The sequence below is a fragment of the Asterias rubens genome, chromosome 11 (genome assembly GCF_902459465.1).
Source record: "Asterias rubens chromosome 11, eAstRub1.3, whole genome shotgun sequence".
NCBI classification, from domain to species: Eukaryota; Metazoa; Echinodermata; class Asteroidea; order Forcipulatida; family Asteriidae; genus Asterias; species Asterias rubens.
The window spans coordinates 1,358,564-1,377,862 of NC_047072.1; the positions used below are offsets into that span (position 1 = coordinate 1,358,564).

Below are 19,299 nucleotides of genomic sequence, written 5' to 3' on the forward strand. Positions count from 1 at the left end.
TAGTCATTTACAAACGTATTTTCATGACATTGTTTTACTCATTTCTCAAATACTACAGCACCTCAGTAAGTAAGACTTGAAGGGAAGCTTTCCGCTATCATTATCTTCAAACCCTGTAAGTTTAATGTAAATCTGTGGACATTTTGAAAAAGTACCCGAATCCTTTAACTTAGGATTAATCTTAGGATATGACTTAGGACTTAGGACGAGTCCCAACCTTGCCCTGTAAAAATGAATCCTAATTGAGGACTAGATACTCGTCCTCACTCGAGATAGAATTAATCCTAGTGTTTCGTAAAATCGGCTGCGGTAAATGCTTCTCAGACTGTGTATCAATGTACGGATAATTCATCAATATTCGCTCAGGAGTTTCGGCGATATCGCATAATTATACGCGACCAACTTTTGAAATGAAATGTCCACGGGTTAGCTTTAATGCGTATGTACAGCTACATAATGTGTATGAATTAAAACATCTGAACGTTTCCTAAAACAATTGGTATGCATTTCCTTTGGATCACCTTTACAAGTTTTCAATTTCTCAGGAGGAATCAATGTGGAGATACAGTCATCTACACCGATTGGCAAAGCGGGAATTATTGGAGAGCTGTTGAACAGGAACTCGGGCACGTCAAAGGGAAGGTGTGTTCAAACAAAACAGAATATTAGTTTCAATAGCAAATTGTGCACAGGCGCCATGTCGAAAACATAATGTCAACCCATTTAAAGAAACCGAATAAAAGTTTAAAGATGAGTTAAGCTACAAAGCAGACGTCACGGTCTCGTGTATGTACATGCCTATAATAGAATGCATTTAATAATAATAAATAATAATGATAAGACTTGTAATGCGCACATATCCACCCTACAATATATATTGTTCAATCCACCCTACAATATATATATTGTTCAATCCTAAATCATTTAAAAATGTACCCAGTCAGTTTCCCTTGTGGTTTATTATTTGATATCTGATATAAAAAGTCGCATCCCCTTAAGGTGATCCCCTGTCTGCCGCTTTCCAGGTTGTATCGTTACCCGGGTGTGATCCCTGACACGTTAAACCGGAGGTCGTTGATTCATATCCCGCTCTAGTAAATTTTTCTTTGTTCAACCCAAAATCAATTATATATATACATGTATATATACATAAATAAAAAGAACAGAGCGCCTACACAAACAAAAGGAGGGCAAGACAAGAACCAAAAGCAATAAAACAATGAACAAGCGACAAGCCATGAAGATAAACAAAGAGGGGAGCAAATTAGCATAGTTTTGGGAACAATGTGCCTCGAAGAAGCGTTTAAACACAGCCAATGACGTAAAGACTTGTCTCTAGCGCGTTCCATAAGCGCGGTGCAGCAACTGCGAAGTCTGTGTCCCCGACTATCACTTTTGGATCTAGGAATGCAAATTGACTATTAACATTACGGCCTTGTCACACAGGGCAACTTCCACAGGCAAGTAAAGCAACCGACTGCAGTGCATGTTACATGACCACTTTGGTGCCTCGGATTAATTTTGCAAACAATGTCTTACGATCCCCAAGAAAATTTGAGAACATTCATATGTGAATGCCCTTTCTTGAAATGCCTTGAGGAACTAGTTGCCTGTAAATTGTCTCGTGTGACAACTTTCACTGTTTTCTCTCGACTATAGGTAGGATGTGAGTTCGACCATATTCCTCTACAAGACTTCAAGAACTTCCAAAATGCCGTCCCGGGTGCTCAGGTGATCGACATTGCTGAGCCCAGCATGTTTATGCGCATGATCAAATCGCCAGAGGAGATAGCCCTGATCAGAGAGAGCGCTCGGGTCGGTGACATCGGCGGGGACGTTGGGCGCGCGGCGTTGGCTGCAGGTACTCCTGAGTACGAGGTTGCAATGGCGGCTCAGGGGGCGATGGTTAGAGAGATTGCGAAGACGTATCCACATACGGAACTGAGAGACAGTGAGTAATAAAGACATGTTTGATCTGAAGTGTGCAAGAGTCCAATGAGAGACTTTTGGGACGCTTGGTGGCAGCAGACTTACCAGGTAAAATCCATTGTTCTCGGTAATGTACGCATGCTCAAAACTACACCTACAATGGAAGTTTACCTGGTAAGTCTGCTGCCACCTAGCTTCAAAGTCTCCCATTGGGATAAACACTGCCATTTGACAACTGTCAATGAATATTTTGGCATTGGTGGGGTAAGATCTATCAAACAACATGGCAGACTGAGGCTAGGTGTTGTACGAGTCGTTGACTCAATATCGGGTTCATTATAGTAGTTAATACTTAGACTTTCATCCGGTTGCTTTTACCGCCATTAACGAAGATTCCCGTTTTTGTCTGTTACCCTAGCTTGGTCTTGGGTTCAAGGTGGTATAAACACCGACGGTGCTCATAACTCTGTCACAACCAGACCTTTTGTGAGTGGAGACATTGTGAGCCTCAACATGTTTCCAATGATCAGTGGGTGAGTTGCAATCTCTAGACCCTTTGTCTTGGTCCAAGACGTCACTATTTCATGCTCGTAACGCCAGGTAACGTGATAACTCGACAGAGGGCGCGCTTTTTGCCGCAAGCATACACTTTTTGTGTTGCACGCAGTGGTTTGAAGATTAGCAGAAGGAGCCTGGAGCCGGAGCCGGAGACCGTGCCGAGCTAGACTTGACTCAAGTCCCGATCCCGTGCCATCGCCAGAAAATTGTTGTTTTGTGAGGCTCTGCATTGCCAAACCTGTTTCGCACGCGGGGCCACATTTTGACGGCAAGGGCGCACTGCTATATACGGCTTGTCTGCTTGTTGGCGCGATATGCTCAGGGACCTCTCACATGAGAACGGTATTTGAAATCAAGTCTTAAGCCGAGGTTTTAGTAAAGTCAGCCAACCTCACTGTTTGCATTTGTAAAATGGTTTGATGAATTACCACTCATCCCCTTTTTGTTTTCAAAGTGGCTACATATTTGTTTATCCCAGTTACTATACATCATTGGAGCGTACCATGTTCCTCGACCACGCCACAGACGAGCATTTCCGTCTCTGGGAGATCAACTGCAAGGTGCACCGACGGGGCATGGAGCTCATCAAACCCGGTGTAAAATGCAAGGACGTCGCGCTGGAGCTCAATGAGATCTACCGGAAGTACGATCTGTTGAAGTATCGTACTTTCGGCTACGGACATACCTTCGGGGTAATGTGCCATTATTACGGACGGGAGGCAGGTAAAGAAATGATCTAATTATTAAAATAAAAACAAAGATTTTTTTTTTTACATTTGTTGGTATTGAAAGGATGCCGCATTATTATTAGTGAGCTTAATCATTGTAGGTCGCAAGCCCGGGGAAAGAGGTCTGTAAAGCAAGGGTGCTTCCATGATAAGTGGTCCGTGTCCTATTACTTTTTCTATTTCCAATCCTAGTACACGGGATCTACGGCTTATTGTCCCATCCGGAGGACAAAGCGCATAGGGTATTAGTACCAAAGGACGTCAGTGCCATGACTAGGACTTGAACTCACACTCTGCTGATCAGACACACCATAGTTTGGGGTGCTTCTTTTAGCTTAGGCGAGAAACGTCACGAAATGTGGAGTGTAATTTTTTTTTTATAAACCACAATATATATATATTTTTTTCATTGTAGGTTTGGAGTTTCGTGAGGATATTGAAACAGTCCTTGAGCCCAACATGGTTGTCTCCATGGAACCGATGATAACCATTCCAGAGGGTCAGCCTGGAGCGGGAGGCTACAGGGAACTCAACATCCTAGTCGTAAACGAGACTGGAGCGGAGAATATCACACGCTTTCCGTTTGGTCCCGAGCACAACATCGTGAAGAATTAGGAATACTGCCCAAGTGTGGATGAGACTGGAGCGGAGAATATCACACACTGCCCGTTCGCTCCTGAGCACAACATCGTGGAGAATTAGGAATTCTGCCCAATTATGGATTTGATAATTTATGACGCACCTTAAAATTAATTGTATCACAACATGCAAAAGAAGATTATTCACGGAGGCAACTAATGCGATTGCCTCGATTCCCCTGTCCATAGCATTGGTGCCCTTGAAATTCTCCAGTAGAATTTGACAATATTCTCATATGGTGCCCAAGTAGAAAATGCCTCGGTGCCATTGCCCTTTCAAAAACAAAGCATGTGATCAAATTGTCCTTTGTTTCGAGTTGTACAAAGTCCCGTTTCACCCAGAGGCCTTCGTATGAGCATTGCTGTTCACAGAACCGCCGTTGCCGCCTTCTGGTGAACGTATCTTTCTTCACATTAGTTCCCGTTTCGTCTAGAAATGTCCCCCAGTGCTTCCGGAATGGTGCCGAGCGCTCCAACCACCACGGGTAATACTTTCACTTTAACCTGCCAAATCTTAAGAATTTCCCTGGCCATGCCAGGTCTTTGTACTTTTGAATCTGTTCCATCTCCTTCGAAGCAAACCTTTTATCTCCCGGCACAGTTGTATCAATGAGATGACACATCTTCTTTGCTTTTACAAAATTTTCCGTTTGGGCAGTTGTGAAAGCTTATGTTCTACTTTTCAAATCAACTAAACATAATCAAACCTTTATGCTTACCATTAATTGTTTAACCTAATTAATTGGTTTATTTAATTGCGTAATAATAGTTATTGTTTTATTAATGTAGGCCTACTTTATTGTATGTGAGACTCGTACGAGGTTGAAAGACACGACCGTACTCACGACTTCTCTCTACTGTTCTCGCTGTACAATGTACTGTGCATATAATATATAGTATACGTTGTTCGTGTATAGCACTGCACTAGTTGTTGCCGATTCGTGCCACACCGGCCGGGGCACTTCACGCCAACAGCCCTGAATCAAGGCTTCTCTGAAGCTGAGTTTTCCCGGGCCCATTCCTTTGGTCTTTCCTTTCTCCTGCTATTAAGCACCTTGCATCATTGGCTCTATATAAATCCAGTAATTTTAAGTTATTTTGGTATTGGAAGAGCCTTTCATAGAACTTACCTTACGTTAATAATGAGTTCACGAGTGATTTTCCCCGATGGTTATTAAAAGCAAAGCAACAAAATTATTTGAGATGTTTAGCTAAACACATTTCCCAAACTTTATGTTACGGCCGTGAGATTTTACGTGGAGACCGCGCCGGATAAAAGATACACCAAAAATACATTCGGCTTGCATAGAAACCTTTGTGCGACACGTGATCAACGAGTCAATATTTTCTGATGTACGATTTTAAAGACAGATAAAAACTATAACATAAGCGTCATTGGTGGGCCTACCACTAAAAAGCTACTGGACCACGTAAAGTTGACGCTACACGACCGTTTCTGAACTCTTTCGACGGGTTTCATGTAAAACCTGCACGGTACGCTGTTGCTGGTTACGTTGGTAACTTGCAACTATGCAATTTGACGAAGCTTTGAAATACTTGGGTGATTTTGGTAGGTACCAGAAGGTGGTTTATTTCACTCTATGCCTCCTGGCCATCCCATGTGCCTGGCATAGCCTCGGTAATACCTTCCTCAGTGCCTCACCAGACCATCATTGTAGCCTCTACGATGGGTACACCTACAATACCTCCCAGGAGGCTTTGATGTCGTGCGCGGTGCCGAGGAAAGATGACGGGAGCTGGGACAGCTGCAGACGGTACAACGTTTCCATCGGCCCCGGTGGTGTGGAGTGTAGTCCGGACGAACCACGGGAGATTATTCCATGTGATATGGGATGGGTGTTCGACTCGACCTTTTACGATAAAACTGCGGTAACAGAGGTAAGCTAGTAAACAACAAACTCGATCATGTTAAACATGAAACATTGCCCTCATTTCCTCCTGCTAAAATTTGGTTCGATATTAATTTTCTTTTGACGTGTTCCTTCTCAGCTGGACCTATAAATCGGTGACTGTTGTATGTTTATATGAGGCTGATTTCATAAAGCAGATAATTTTACTTAGCAAATTCCATTAAGCTAAAGAATGAGTGGGGTACCAGTTGCAACTATGTAAACTTTATGGAATTCTGGCTGGAAGTTAGTTTCTGTTAAGCAAGATTTGTCTGTGCTTAGCAAGTTTTTATGCTTACAGGCTTGCAGATATGCCCTGATAACGCATCGTGATCTACACGCTAGAAGGGTTAGAGTTGGGGTGATGGTTAGGGTTGGGGCAACCGTTACGTTGTAACATTGAGACTATAGAATTGGGAACATGTATTTCTGTAGGGTATCGGAACAATGTCGGAACATGTGTTGTGTCACCTTTAAATTAACGCCGGCGCTGGCTGGAAACCCTTTAACCATCGGATATCCCAGACTCATTTAATTGTGTCTAATCATTCCAAAATATCAAAAAGTAAATAAAACCATACTTTGAAGCCATTGACCTACCCCTAGCAGATGTATTTATAGAACAAATCATGTTTTATCGCATGGTTTACATTGTGACGCGGTTAATGGTTTCGCAGTATCTATGCTTTCTTTATCCTCGATGCAAATTTACCATAAAATCGTTGCAGTACCCGCTGCTGATAGGATTCGATCTGCCTCAAGCTGCTGGCACTCTCAGTGGTCTATAGTTGGTATGACATTGCTCTAGAATTGCAAGGGTCCTGGGTTCGAATCTCATCGGAGTGAAATGCTTGTGATATGTTTCACAAGACTCGGGAAAGTGCTGAGTGTATAAAGTGCTAACACACATCGGTGTAAGGGTTAAACTTAACAAAACAATATCTATCATGTTGTTCAATCCGTGGGTCGTGAAATACGTCAGAGATCTGCCGTGAACCAACATTATAACCACCTTTGACATCGCCTTCGTGGTTTTGAATATTCTCTGTTAAACTCGTCGTATATAAGGTGTATACATAAGCCAGTACCTCGGGACCGGTCTATGTTTACGTGACCTGTGACCTGTCAGCAATTATTGTTCAACCACCTTTCTTACTTGGACTTTGGACATAATTATAGTTGATTGTCAAACTGTGTCTAATCGAATGTTTGTACAGAGCGGTGATAAATAGTAATAATCAAACGATGATAACTTCATTGTAATGATTGTTTGCGTGTTTATGTCATTGTATACCTCGCGTCACATGATGCTGCTCTCTCAACGCAACCTCGTTCCCAGTGGTGCGATCTCGCTGAGCCATCCTCCAAAAACGCCGTGATCGATCGCGACCACTGCAATGCGTTTTGCGAAGTTTGCCTTATTATATGTAGGCCTATTTGATATTATTCATATGTGTAAATTCCTTCTACACACGTGTCCAACCTGTGACTATCATTATGAACAATAAGAACTAAGACGAAACATTGTTTAGAAATAATAAGTAGGTCATAACTGTTCCTTCAAAAGAATTGTTGAACTGAGATTCTACTTTTCTACAAAATTTGACAAAAGTAAGGCTTAAAGGGAAGATTTTACCGAATTGCTGGGACTATTCCAATACTACGTTGGACAAGACTTTTTCTAAGCAAACATGTTTTATTGAAACGGACATAGCGATATTTCATACGGGAATTTCAACATTATGATATTACATTTTTACCTATAATAATATATTATAATAGGTATTGTTATTGTCTGTGTATATTCTGTTTTTTTTATTTTTTTTTTATTTTTCTCAAGAACGCTTAGGGACATGTTTTATTACTATGTGTTATGCGCTATACAGGAATGGTTTTAACCATTATTAATCAATTATTATAATAATTATTATCACTATCGGGCAATAAAGTGTTACCTTTTATGACATTATATTATTTTCATGTTGACAGTTCAACCTTGTTTGTGAGAATGATGCCCAACGTCAGCTTTCGAAGAGCCTGGTTCTAGCTGGGAAGATGGTTGGCTCTATGGTATGCGGTCAACTCGCTGACTTCGCCGGCAGGAAGAAAGCGTTCACACTCGCTTTACTCATTATGGTAAGTGTTAATCAAATATATTGTGTGTTTTTTAACGAATGTTGGCAAAATGGTCGTGAAATATACAATGAATGTTCATAAAATTATATCAAAATGTCAGCCCAATACAGTGTCTTTGTTGGTGTATCTCAACGTATGCATAAAATAACAAACCTGTGAACATTTGAGCTCAATCGGTCATCAAAGTTGGGAGATATTATTGAAAGAAAAAACACCCTTGTCACACGGAGCTGTGTGCGTTTAGATGGTTGATTTCGAGACCTCAAATTCTAAATCTGAGGTCTCGAAATCAAATTCATGGAAAATTACTTGTTTCTCTAAAACTGCGTCACTTCAGAGGGAGCAGTTTCTCACAATGTTTTATACTATCAACCTCTCCCCATTACTTGTTACCAAGTGTTGTTTTGTGCTAATAATTATTTTGAGTAATTACCAGTAGTGTCCACTGCCTTTAAACTGTTGTATACCCATATACAACTTCCCAGTAGTTATAAACCTCATATTGTAAGCTTTATTTGAATGTATAATTGACTCTCTGGAAGAAAACAAATGTTTTGCATGAGATTCGACCAGGACCCAAATGCATACAGCTGCTAAGCACAACAATTTGCTTAGCATGAAGTTTCTGCCTTGATAAAAACAACAGCTGAATACCAGTAACAAGCAATGTGCAACAAACGGAAGTTGCTGGTAATCCTGTTTTTATCAAGGAAGAAATGTCGTGCTAAGCACATTTTTGTGCTTAGCAGCTCGTTGAAATTAGACCCAGGAGGCAACAAGTCACCTTATTATAATAACAGTATTATTACGTTTTGTAAAATCGGCTCCTGGAGTCGATTTCACGAAGAGTTAGGACTAGTCCTAACTTAGGACTAGTCCTATGAGATATACACATTGCATGGATAGTCCTAAGTTAGGACGAGTAACTGGTCCTAACTCGAGATAAGACTAGTCCTAACTCTTTGTGAAATCCACCCCATGTTTTCCCTCCTTTCTTTCCATAATTTTTTTTTTTAAATTTCCACTATAGGTTGGCGTTGGCACCGGGGCATCTTTTGTACACACCTTTACTCTCTTTTGTGTCATGCAGTTTTTCCTCGGCGTTTCTGCTTCTGGGACATTTGTGGTTGCCATAGTAATAGGTGATATATTTTTTTTAATTTATACACAAATCAAATTAGTAGATTTTATCTTGTAAAGGTTTTTTTTCATAAAGGCTGGGGCATTATGGTTCTTTCGCTGTCTATTAAACAATGTATTCGGTTAAATTCAGGACATTCAAATTTACTAGTTGGGCGACCCAGACACTAGTTTTAAAGCCAGTGGACACTATTGGTAATTGTCAAAACGATAGCCTTCACAGTTGGTGTATCTCAACATATGCATAAAATAACAAACCTGTGAAAATTTGAGCTCAATCGGTCATCGAACTTGCGAGATAATAATGAAATAAAAAACACCCTTGTCACACGAAGTTCTGTGCGTTTTTAGACCTCAAGTTCTAAACTGGAGGTCTTGAAATCAAATTCGCTGAAAATTACTTCTTTCTCGAAAACTATGGCACTTCAGAGGGAGCTGTTTCTCACAATGTTTTACACCATCAACCTCTCCCCATTACTCGTCACCTAGAAAGGTTTTATGCTAATAATTATTTTGAGTAATTACCAATAGTGTCCACTGCCTTTAAAAGGGGTGTTGACTCAAATTTTACGTAAATTTAGAGGTTTTGTATACGTTTGGTAATAACTCTGCAAATTATTCGCAATCAACAAATTACTTGTTAAGAAGTGAAACATCTTTGAAAAGTAAAATTTATTGGTTTTAAGAAACTTTTCTGTTCAAAGTACTGCGATAATGGAAACAAATATAAAACTTTTTATTCCCACAAATTTGAATCTGAGAAGCATGAATGATAGTAATTCGTTTCTCAGATTGTCTACACCAAATTGCATGATCATTCTTCCTGAGTAAACATAACCGCTCCAGATTCTCGGCAATATCTAAAAAACGGAACTACTTTTGAAATTAATTGTGCACAAGTTAGTTACATGGTATCTGCAACTCTATAGGCCTGAAACAAACAGTGAATTCCAATTACCAAACGTGCACCATCCCTTTAACAAACTTTCTTGTCAGTGTTGGCACAGACTTCTAGCACAGCCCCCCCCCCCTCCCCCTCAACATAGAATCAGGGTCATTCGGACCCGGGCCAAATTTCATAGAGCTGCTTTCGCTGAAATTACTGCTTAACATTATCTGTTTAGCCAAAATAAGCAAGATACCACCGTTAAAGCTATTTTGGCTGGTATTTGCTGGTAAGCACAATGTTGCTGTGCTTAGCATATTTCCGTGCTTAAAAGCAACCCTATGAAAATGGGCCCAGAAGTTTCATTATGTCTGCTTAACCCCCTCTAATGCCAAGCTAGTCTCTTTTCCAGCCACTGAGATGGTAGGCAAGAGCCAGCGTGCCACCGCCGGTATTGTAATTGAGTACTTCTACAGCATTGGGTACATGTCTATGGCGTTGATAGCGTGGAGACTACGGGACTGGCACACCATTGAGCTAGCTATTTCCATACCGCCAGTTATCTTCCTGGCCTACTATTTGTAAGTTGTGATCAGTTTAAATTACGAGTTCAATTTTATGCTCTGGACTCAATTTCCTGGCTCTGCTTACCGCCGAATTCTGTGCTTACGATCACCATTCGCCGCTTACGTGCAAGCGCCGAATTTTTGCGCTAGCTGTGTAAACGTAGAATGCCCAGTATGACGTGGAGTACGCACGCGCTAGTCAAAATTCCCAGCCAACCCGTGAAATACGCTTGACGTTAGCACAGAATTCCCTGCTTACGTAAGCGCCGATTCCTTGCTTACGGTAAGCAGAGCCATGAAATTGGGCACTGCCTGTAAAACCCGGTTCATACGAGTTTTGGCATCGTGTACATTTCAAAACGGCCGAGCACAAGTCTTGAAAAATGTCCCTGCATCTCTTGGCAAATATGACAATTTTTTCAGGGCCTATGTCATCCAAAGTACTTCAAGTTGGCAGACAACAACTCAGAGGTCACATGTGGGCAAAGTGCTGTCAATTTACTCCTTGTGTTTGATCCAATCAAGAATATTTTGAAGGCCTACACAATATTAATGAGGTGGACGCCCTGTTTTCTCCCAATATAGGGTGCATGCACCCCATTGCACTGACTTGAGCTGAAATCTGAAAAACCTCATCTAGTACCTAGACTGCATGCATGTCAGATAAATCCGTCTTTCTGTATCTAGTATCGTACCAGAGTCTCCAAGATGGTTGTTATCTAAAGGCAAGACGGCAGAGGCCGAGAAGATTGTCAGAAAGGCGGCAACAGTAAACAAAGTGAAGATACCAGAAAGTGTCTTCAAAGATGAACCTCTTGAAACCAAGGATGAAGAACAGGTTAGCGCTATATCAACAATATTGTCCTTTGTTTTATCCCTAGATTAATAGATTGCTTAGTAACATCAGATTACCGGCCAAGACTCCACTCAATTTTTATGCTAAGTAAACAACAGCTAAATATCAGTCAAAAGCAATGTGTATGGCATGAAATTTGGGCCAGTAACATGTGTAAAACAAGCGAGCTATTTTCGTGCTTAAGCAACTTTTTTGCTTAAGCAGCTCTATGAAATTGGCCCCAGGCAATTAACAACATTTATAAATAGTATGTCATCAAGCGATTTTCAACTGCCTTCAGTAAGGTGCTAAGACAAGCGGCATGAATAACTTGAAGAAAAAATAGAATAACAAATAACAGAGGGCAATACGTTGTTTTGGGAGCTACGATATGACCTAGTGAGACCTGAGTTATTTTTCAAGAATGGTTGAACAGGTCCAACGTCACAACATCTTGAAATCTAGTTAGTTTGATTGAAATTTCAAAAAACCTTGTCATAATTAACCCGGACTCCGATCCCAGGGGGCCAGACCAATTCGCGTTTAGCAGTGCCCGGAATATGTGCCAAAATAAACCCAGATTGGGTCAAAGTAACCAGTTTCAGGGTCAACCTGGCCAAGAAATGGGTCAGCCCCTCTGACCCGGTTTGGTTTGTTTTTCCCAGAGTGTATGTAATTCTGTACGGAGGCGTAATGTCTCCACATGAATACAACAAAATCAACCTTATCGGGTACGTACACGATAACCGTTCCATAATATAGTTCTGAGAGTATAGCCTTGATGTATTTTATACAGGTGAAGACGTCAGTGGATCGGACGTACACGTTCTTCGATTTGTTACGGTATCCCAATTTGAGGAAAAAAGCTATTATTATATACTTCATTTGGTGAGCAATAATTATTTTCCTACTCTGGCTATGACATATAAAGTGCAATACAGAACATTATAATAAATGTTGTTCTTATTGTAGATCTTTTTATAGATTCTTAAACTAGGACCAATTTCATTGAGCTGCTAAGCACAGAAAAAGTATGCTTGCCAAAGCAAGGTTACCAGTTGAAATTAACTTGTATGTGTACCGTTTGTGACTTCTATCGTGCTCAGTTTTGCTAAGCATACATTTTTAATGAATCTGCTTTATATAGCAGCTCTTTGAAACTGGGCCCTGGTTATGAAAACAAAGATCCTCAAAAGTGATCCTCACTGAAGCTGATAAGCCTGCAGAAACCAAGAAAGGATGCCTGCTTTTAACCAGAAATGTTCGGAGTTCTTTAACGTGCACTACCAATCTTACTGCCCTATAGGAAAAAAAACTATAATGGTTAAGTTTCTTGGCCCAAAAGAAAACGTCGTTTTCGAAAGCTTATCTTTGTGTTTAGTTTCACACCTGTTTATACAAAACAAAGCTTTTTGGACGCATAAATCCTTAAACCACCAGGTTGAGCAACAATCTAGTTTACTACGGGCTGTCCTTTTTCTCGGAGGATCTCGGGAACGATCCGTACTTCTCGTTCTTTCTCGCCGGTGCTGTTGAAGTTCCCGCCTACATCGTATGCCAGCTGCTATTGGGCAGAATCGGACGGAAGTGGCTGATTTGCGTATTCATGACCATTGGGGGCGTGTCATTGCTCTGCGCCATGGCTATACCAACAGGTATGTTAAACGTATCGTATACCAGCTGCTATTGGGTAGAGTCGACCGTAAGTAGCTGATTTGCATATTCATGACCATTGGGGTGTGTCATTGCTCTGCGCCATGGCTATACCACTGTATCGTATGCCAGCCGCCATTGGGCAGAAGCTGATTTGCATATTCATGACCATTGGGGGCGTGTCGTTGTTATGCGCCATGGCCATACCGACAGGTATGTTAAACATGTATGTTAAATATGCAAATTAAAAGAAGAATCTGTTTTTAGTGTATATGAGTATTCGGCCAAAAATAAATAAGGCACCTGAAACAGTTGTTCCAAAAGAGACATTCCTTTTACAGTTCTATTCCCGTACCACAGACATTATAGGTTCTTTATGTCTGTGTCCCGTACTGCATCTCTTTGGAACTCCTTACCTATCACAATGTTTCCCTACACCCTACAATCTAGACTGTTTTAGGAGCAATATCAATTCCTAAACCTTCAGCTCCCCATAGCTATTTTCATCTGAAAGGCACTAGCCTTCACAGTTGGTGTATCTGAAAGGCAGTGGACACTATTAGTAATTGTTAAAGACTAGCCTTCACAGTTGGTGTATCTGAAAGGCAGTGGACACTATTAGTAATTGTTAAAGACTAGCCTTCACAGTTGGTGTATCTTAAAGGCAGTGGACACTATTAGTAATTGTCAAAGACTAGCCTTCACAGTTGGTGTATCTTAAAGGCAGTGGACACTATTAGTAATTGTCAAAGACTAGCCTTCACAGTTGGTGTATCTTAAAGGCAGTGGACACTATTAGTAATTGTCAAAGACTAGCCTTCACAGTTGGTGTATCTTAAAGGCAGTGGACACTATTGGTAATTGTTAAAGACTAGCCTTCACAGTTGGTGTATCTTAAAGGCAGTGGACACTATTGGTAATTGTCAAAGACTAGCCTTCACAGTTGGTGTATCTTAAAGGCAGTGGACACTATTAGTAATTGTCAAAGACTAGCCTTCACAGTTGGTGTATCTTAAAGGCAGTGGACACTATTAGTAATTGTCAAAGACTAGCCTTCACAGTTGGTGTATCTTAAAGGCAGTGGACACTATTGGTAATTGTTAAAGACTAGCCTTCACAGTTGGTGTATCTTAAAGGCAGTGGACACTATTGGTAATTGTCAAAGACTAGCCTTCACAGTTGGTGTATCTTAAAGGCAGTGGACACTATTAGTAATTGTCAAAGACTAGCCTTCACAGTTGGTGTATCTTAAAGGCAGTGGACACTATTAGTAATTGTCAAAGACTAGCCTTCACAGTTGGTGTATCTTAAAGGCAGTGGACACTATTGGTAATTGTTAAAGACTAGCCTTCACAGTTGGTGTATCTTAAAGGCAGTGGACACTATTGGTAATTGTCAAAGACTAGCCTTCACAGTTGGTGCATCTTAAAGGCAGTGGACACTATTAGTAATTGTCAAAGACTAGCCTTCACAGTTGGTGTATCTTAAAGGCAGTGGACACTATTAGTAATTGTCAAAGACTAGCCTTCACAGTTGGTGTATCTTAAAGGCAGTGGACACTATTAGTAATTGTTAAAGACTAGCCTTCACAGTTGGTGTATCTGAAAGGCAGTGGACACTATTAGTAATTGTTAAAGACTAGCCTTCACAGTTGGTGTATCTGAAAGGCAGTGGACACTATTAGTAATTGTTAAAGACTAGCCTTCACAGTTGGTGTATCTTAAAGGCAGTGGACACTATTAGTAATTGTCAAAGACTAGCCTTCACAGTTGGTGTATCTTAAAGGCAGTGGACACTATTAGTAATTGTTAAAGACTAGCCTTCACAGTTGGTGTATCTTAAAGGCAGTGGACACTATTAGTAATTGTTAAAGACTAGCCTTCACAGTTGGTGTATCTTAAAGGCAGTGGACACTATTAGTAATTGTCAAAGACTAGCCTTCACAGTTGGTGTATCTTAAAGGCAGTGGACACTATTAGTAATTGTTAAAGACTAGCCTTCACAGTTGGTGTATCTTAAAGGCAGTGGACACTATTAGTAATTGTCAAAGACTAGCCTTCACAGTTGGTGTATCTTAAAGGCAGTGGACACTATTAGTAATTGTCAAAGACTAGCCTTCACAGTTGGTGTATCTCAACATGTGCATAAAATAACTAACCTGTGAAAATGTGAGCTCAATCGGTCATCAAAGTTGCGAGATAATAATGAAAGAAGAAAACACCCTTGTCACACAAAGTTGTGTGCGTTTAGATGGTTGTTTTCAAGACCTTAAGTTCTAAACTTGAGGTCTCGAAATCAAATTCGTGGAAAATTACTTCTTTCTCGAAAACTATGGCACTTCAGATGTAGCCGTTTCCCACAATGTTTTATACTACCAACCTCTCCCCATTACTCGTTTACCAAGTAAGGTTTTATGCTAATAAATATTTTGAGTAATTACCAATAGTGTCCACTGCCTTTAAATGTTTTCTTATCGTAGCCCCTTATACAGAAGTGGTCTTCACCTTTGTTTTGGGGTAAACTCACATTGAAAAGTAATCTAAAACAACTTTTTGTTATGTTGTTTTTATAGATATGACCACGGTGACTTTAGTCATTGCAATGATTGGCAAGTTGTGTATTTCAGGATCCTATGCAATTGTTTACCTGTATGCAATCGAGTTGTTTCCGACACCTGTACGGTAAGAATGCTTAAAAAACTAAACATTTGCACATCTTTTTCTTCTTTTGTCATATGACAAATCACGACCAAAAATCCCATCTTTTAAATCGTCGCGGTACACGCTGCTTAAAGCTTCTCAAACCACAAGTTTGTATTGCCAATTTTTAAAGAGTGATTACCAAAAGTATCTTATGATGTCAATTTCTGGTCTATAGACGATGTGTTACTTCTGACGTCACTCGAAAACCATAACAGGATTCGCGCACATACGCCTCTCTTAAAATTTATGCATGACGTCATAACTCGTACCCGAAATGAGGCTATGGGCGTACGTTCCCCATCACTTGCAGTGGCTGCGCCGATCGCCTCGTTTTTGGATTAGCATTGTGACGTACCTCATGCATAAATATTAAGAAAGGCGTATACCGCCAGGCAAAACCTTTGTGACTTGGCAGCCAACTAGAAAGTACACGCAGCAATCTTACCATGACTACGCGTCTTTAATTTTGCCCGGCGAAACATGACGTGTACAGTGTTTTGTCAACATAGGGCGGTTTGAATGTAAACATTAGTCACATCGTCTATTATTGCAGTGTGAAGTCGACCCCAAAACAATCTAACCTCTCTCTAAATCTACCAGGAATGTAGGCGTAGGAATGGGCTCCTTCGTATCCCGTATAGGCTCAATTGCTTCCCCGTATGTCCTCTATCTTGGTGACGTCACTTTCTTCCAGCTTCCGTTTCTTGTATTTGGAAGTTTTGCTCTGCTAGCTGGCGTCTCCACGCTTCTACTGCCCGATACACTGGGAGCTAAGCTACCTCAAACCATGGAGGAGGGGGAAGCATTTGGCAAGTAAGTAGGGGAGGAAGTAGTCTTGGTGCAAGACGTTCTAAACGGGGTTTTTTTCCAGACCGATTGTTCATAGATTCGGCTTTTTCACGCTTCACCAACGAGGGCACTCTATACACATCGTTGCACTCATGTTCATGACCTCGTGTATGTACATTGATGTTCAATAATCACTAGGTAAACTAAAAAACATACACTAACATACATCAAGGATACCAAGTGGGCCCTCAGTGTTCTTTCTTTTGTAGGGTTTGTTCGTTTAGCTTCTCTGGGACGACCCCGGTGTGCGGCAGTTTTTTTTTCCAGGACGAACGTGGGTAATTATCTGCACACGTTTGTCATGGGGAAAAAACCGCCACACACCGGGGTCGACCATGGGAAGCTAAACGAACGCACCCATTGTGACGTGTCGTGGCCTAGCGGTTAAGCGTATCGGACTATTAAATGCTCATGGTGTTTCTGATAAGCAAAGTGTGGGTTCCAATCCTAGTCGTGACACGTTTACTTAAAGCAAGGCCCAAACCACGGTGCTTCGTCCTTCGGATGGGACGTAAAACCGTTGGTCCCGTTTGTTGTGTAAGGCACGTAAAATAGCCCAGTGCACTTAGCAAATAGAGAAGGGGTTCACCCCGGTGTTCCTGGTTTGATTGGCTGCATATTGCGCCATAGCACATTGTAAACCATTACATGGTGCATGTAAAAAGAGTAGGTCTCATAAATCAAACATAGTACCACATATGTAGGACAATTTTGTATGTTAAAGCGTCTTAACCGTCACTGGGTGACGGATATAAGAAGCCACTATTATAATTACCTTCTTCGTTTGTGTGGCTCTTGGAATGTCCATGTAAGTTTGCTTCCTTTTTGCGAATGACAAAGAAGATAGTTGGTAAAGACACTGCTCTAGATTTGCAAAGGTCGTGGGTTCGAATTCCACCGAAGAAATATGCCTGTGATTTGTTTCACAGAGCTAGGGAAAGTGCAAAGTATTATACAGTTTTTAACACATCGGTGTGAAATTGGTAAAACCAAAATCAATATTCTTGATCCCCGATGCAAATTTCCATCTACAAAGAATACGATTTTGATAAGAGGGGGGGGGGGGGGGGGTTGGTCCTTTAGTGATGTCGGCTTAGCATAGTTTGTGAGTTCTAGTTCTTAGTTTTGACTTCTTTTTATTATTATCTTGTGGCAGGAATATGACTTTCCGCGAAATGTTCAAACTTCCGAACTGTCGTCGGGTTCCCGACCACGAGGATGGCGAGAATCAGCAAGAGAAAGCAGATGTCTTGGAAATGAGTGCAGCGTATTGCAACGTCGGTGTCCAGACTGAAGATTGAACACAACAATACTGAACACCAGGGCCCAATTTCATAGAGCTGCTAAGCACAAAAATTTGCTTAGCATGTAATTTCTTTCTTGATAAAAACAGAATTACCAACAACATTTCTATTTGTTGCATATTGCTTGTTACTAGTAATCAGCTGTTGTTTGCTTAGCCTGAAAATCACGTGGAAATTTGGTTGGTAATCCTGTTGTTATCAAGGAAGAAATTTCGTGCTAAGCAAATTTTCGTGCTTAGCAGCTCTATGAAATTGGGTCCAGATGTGTCATTATATACTTACAAATATATAGGGGGCTAGATTGGGTTGTTTATGTGTTTAAATGTCGATTACTTTGTATGGCCACTGCATCGTTTACGAACGGACGCGACGCCATTTTGTTTCTTAACCGTTAGCTCGTCAGTGGAGGTATGAAAAAACGAACAAATACATTCAGCATACTTTGCTTATGCACACGCAACGTGAGTGAGACGGCCGTGGGCTTTCTAGCAGCTCTCCGCAGGTCGATCCCCGGTGCGTTCGATTAGCTTTGACGTCATTCGCGGGGCTCACCCGTGTAGCAATTTTTCTTCTTTAGAAATGCCACCCCCCAAAAAAGAAATCACTTTTAAACTGACTTAGAACAAAAAATATCCCCCATTGAAAAGCACGACGCCAGTGGCAATTTCCTAGTGCATAAACAAGAGGCAAAGCAGCTCCAAGTGCCCTGCTTGTAGAATGGGGGTCACTTGGGGCTGGCCGAGGTGCATGACGTTACGACGAAAAATGTTGAAAATGGCAACCATTTAGTTTGAACTTCGGCGGGACTTTTCGGTTGGTTTGACACACAATTTCACCCAATAACGAGTTTGAACACACCCTTAATATTGGTACTAATGGGACTCAAGGGTAACTAAATCTGTCTGGTAGGCCTACAGGTCAATTTGGAATGAGAGTGCATCGACATCGACCCCGGAGAAAAACCCCGTTGAGTTTTTGAGATTTGAGATTTTATTATTTTTTTTAACAGGATTTAAGAATTGTATCGGGGCTTAATATTTGTATTTTGGTTTGGCCACTCAAATTGCTACACCACTTGTTTCACGTATGTGACCAGGGTATAACTACTGGCAAGTGAAGCTAATACTTCTTGATTTTGCGTGCACGTTCTTTTGTTGTTGTTAATAGTGCCAATCATAAATGAACCATGGAGAGAAATAAACGACAATATTTTACCAAAAAAACCTCTGTGAATGTATGGTATTTTCAATAGATACTTTTTAAAGCAGAGAAGCATGCACGTTGCTTTGGCCTCGGGCTATTTTGACTATAAAAAGCAAGTCTACTGGCGGTATAAATAGTTGATCACTGTGGCGTAAGCCTTGGTAGTATAATAGAACTTCTAATTCTACGGCTGGGAAGGGCTATAAAATAAGGTTTTCCAAAAAGGGTGCAAATCTAGTGTATACAATAAAAACCTCAGGGT

General features: G+C 40.9%; 2 protein-coding genes across 2 annotated transcripts; both read left to right on the forward strand.

The window, feature by feature from the left end:
- The first annotated feature begins 501 nt into the window (after positions 1 to 501).
- LOC117296610 (creatinase-like) lies at positions 502 to 5,015 on the forward strand. The gene is made up of 5 exons (XM_033779630.1): positions 502 to 642; positions 1,660 to 1,951; positions 2,348 to 2,462; positions 2,966 to 3,210; positions 3,631 to 5,015. Exons 1-5 carry the CDS (start codon positions 502 to 504, stop codon positions 3,828 to 3,830), a joined length of 993 nt encoding a protein of 330 aa, XP_033635521.1. The 3' UTR covers positions 3,831 to 5,015.
- A 368-nt stretch (positions 5,016 to 5,383) lies between these two features.
- LOC117297090 (organic cation transporter protein-like) lies at positions 5,384 to 17,832 on the forward strand. The gene is made up of 10 exons (XM_033780224.1): positions 5,384 to 5,752; positions 7,753 to 7,899; positions 8,930 to 9,041; positions 10,338 to 10,506; positions 11,179 to 11,329; positions 12,123 to 12,214; positions 12,767 to 12,981; positions 15,552 to 15,660; positions 16,282 to 16,494; positions 17,687 to 17,832. The coding sequence occupies exons 1-10, from the start codon at positions 5,384 to 5,386 to the stop codon at positions 17,829 to 17,831; spliced, it is 1,722 nt and encodes a 573-aa protein (XP_033636115.1). The 3' UTR covers position 17,832.
- The last annotated feature ends 1,467 nt before the right edge of the window (positions 17,833 to 19,299 follow it).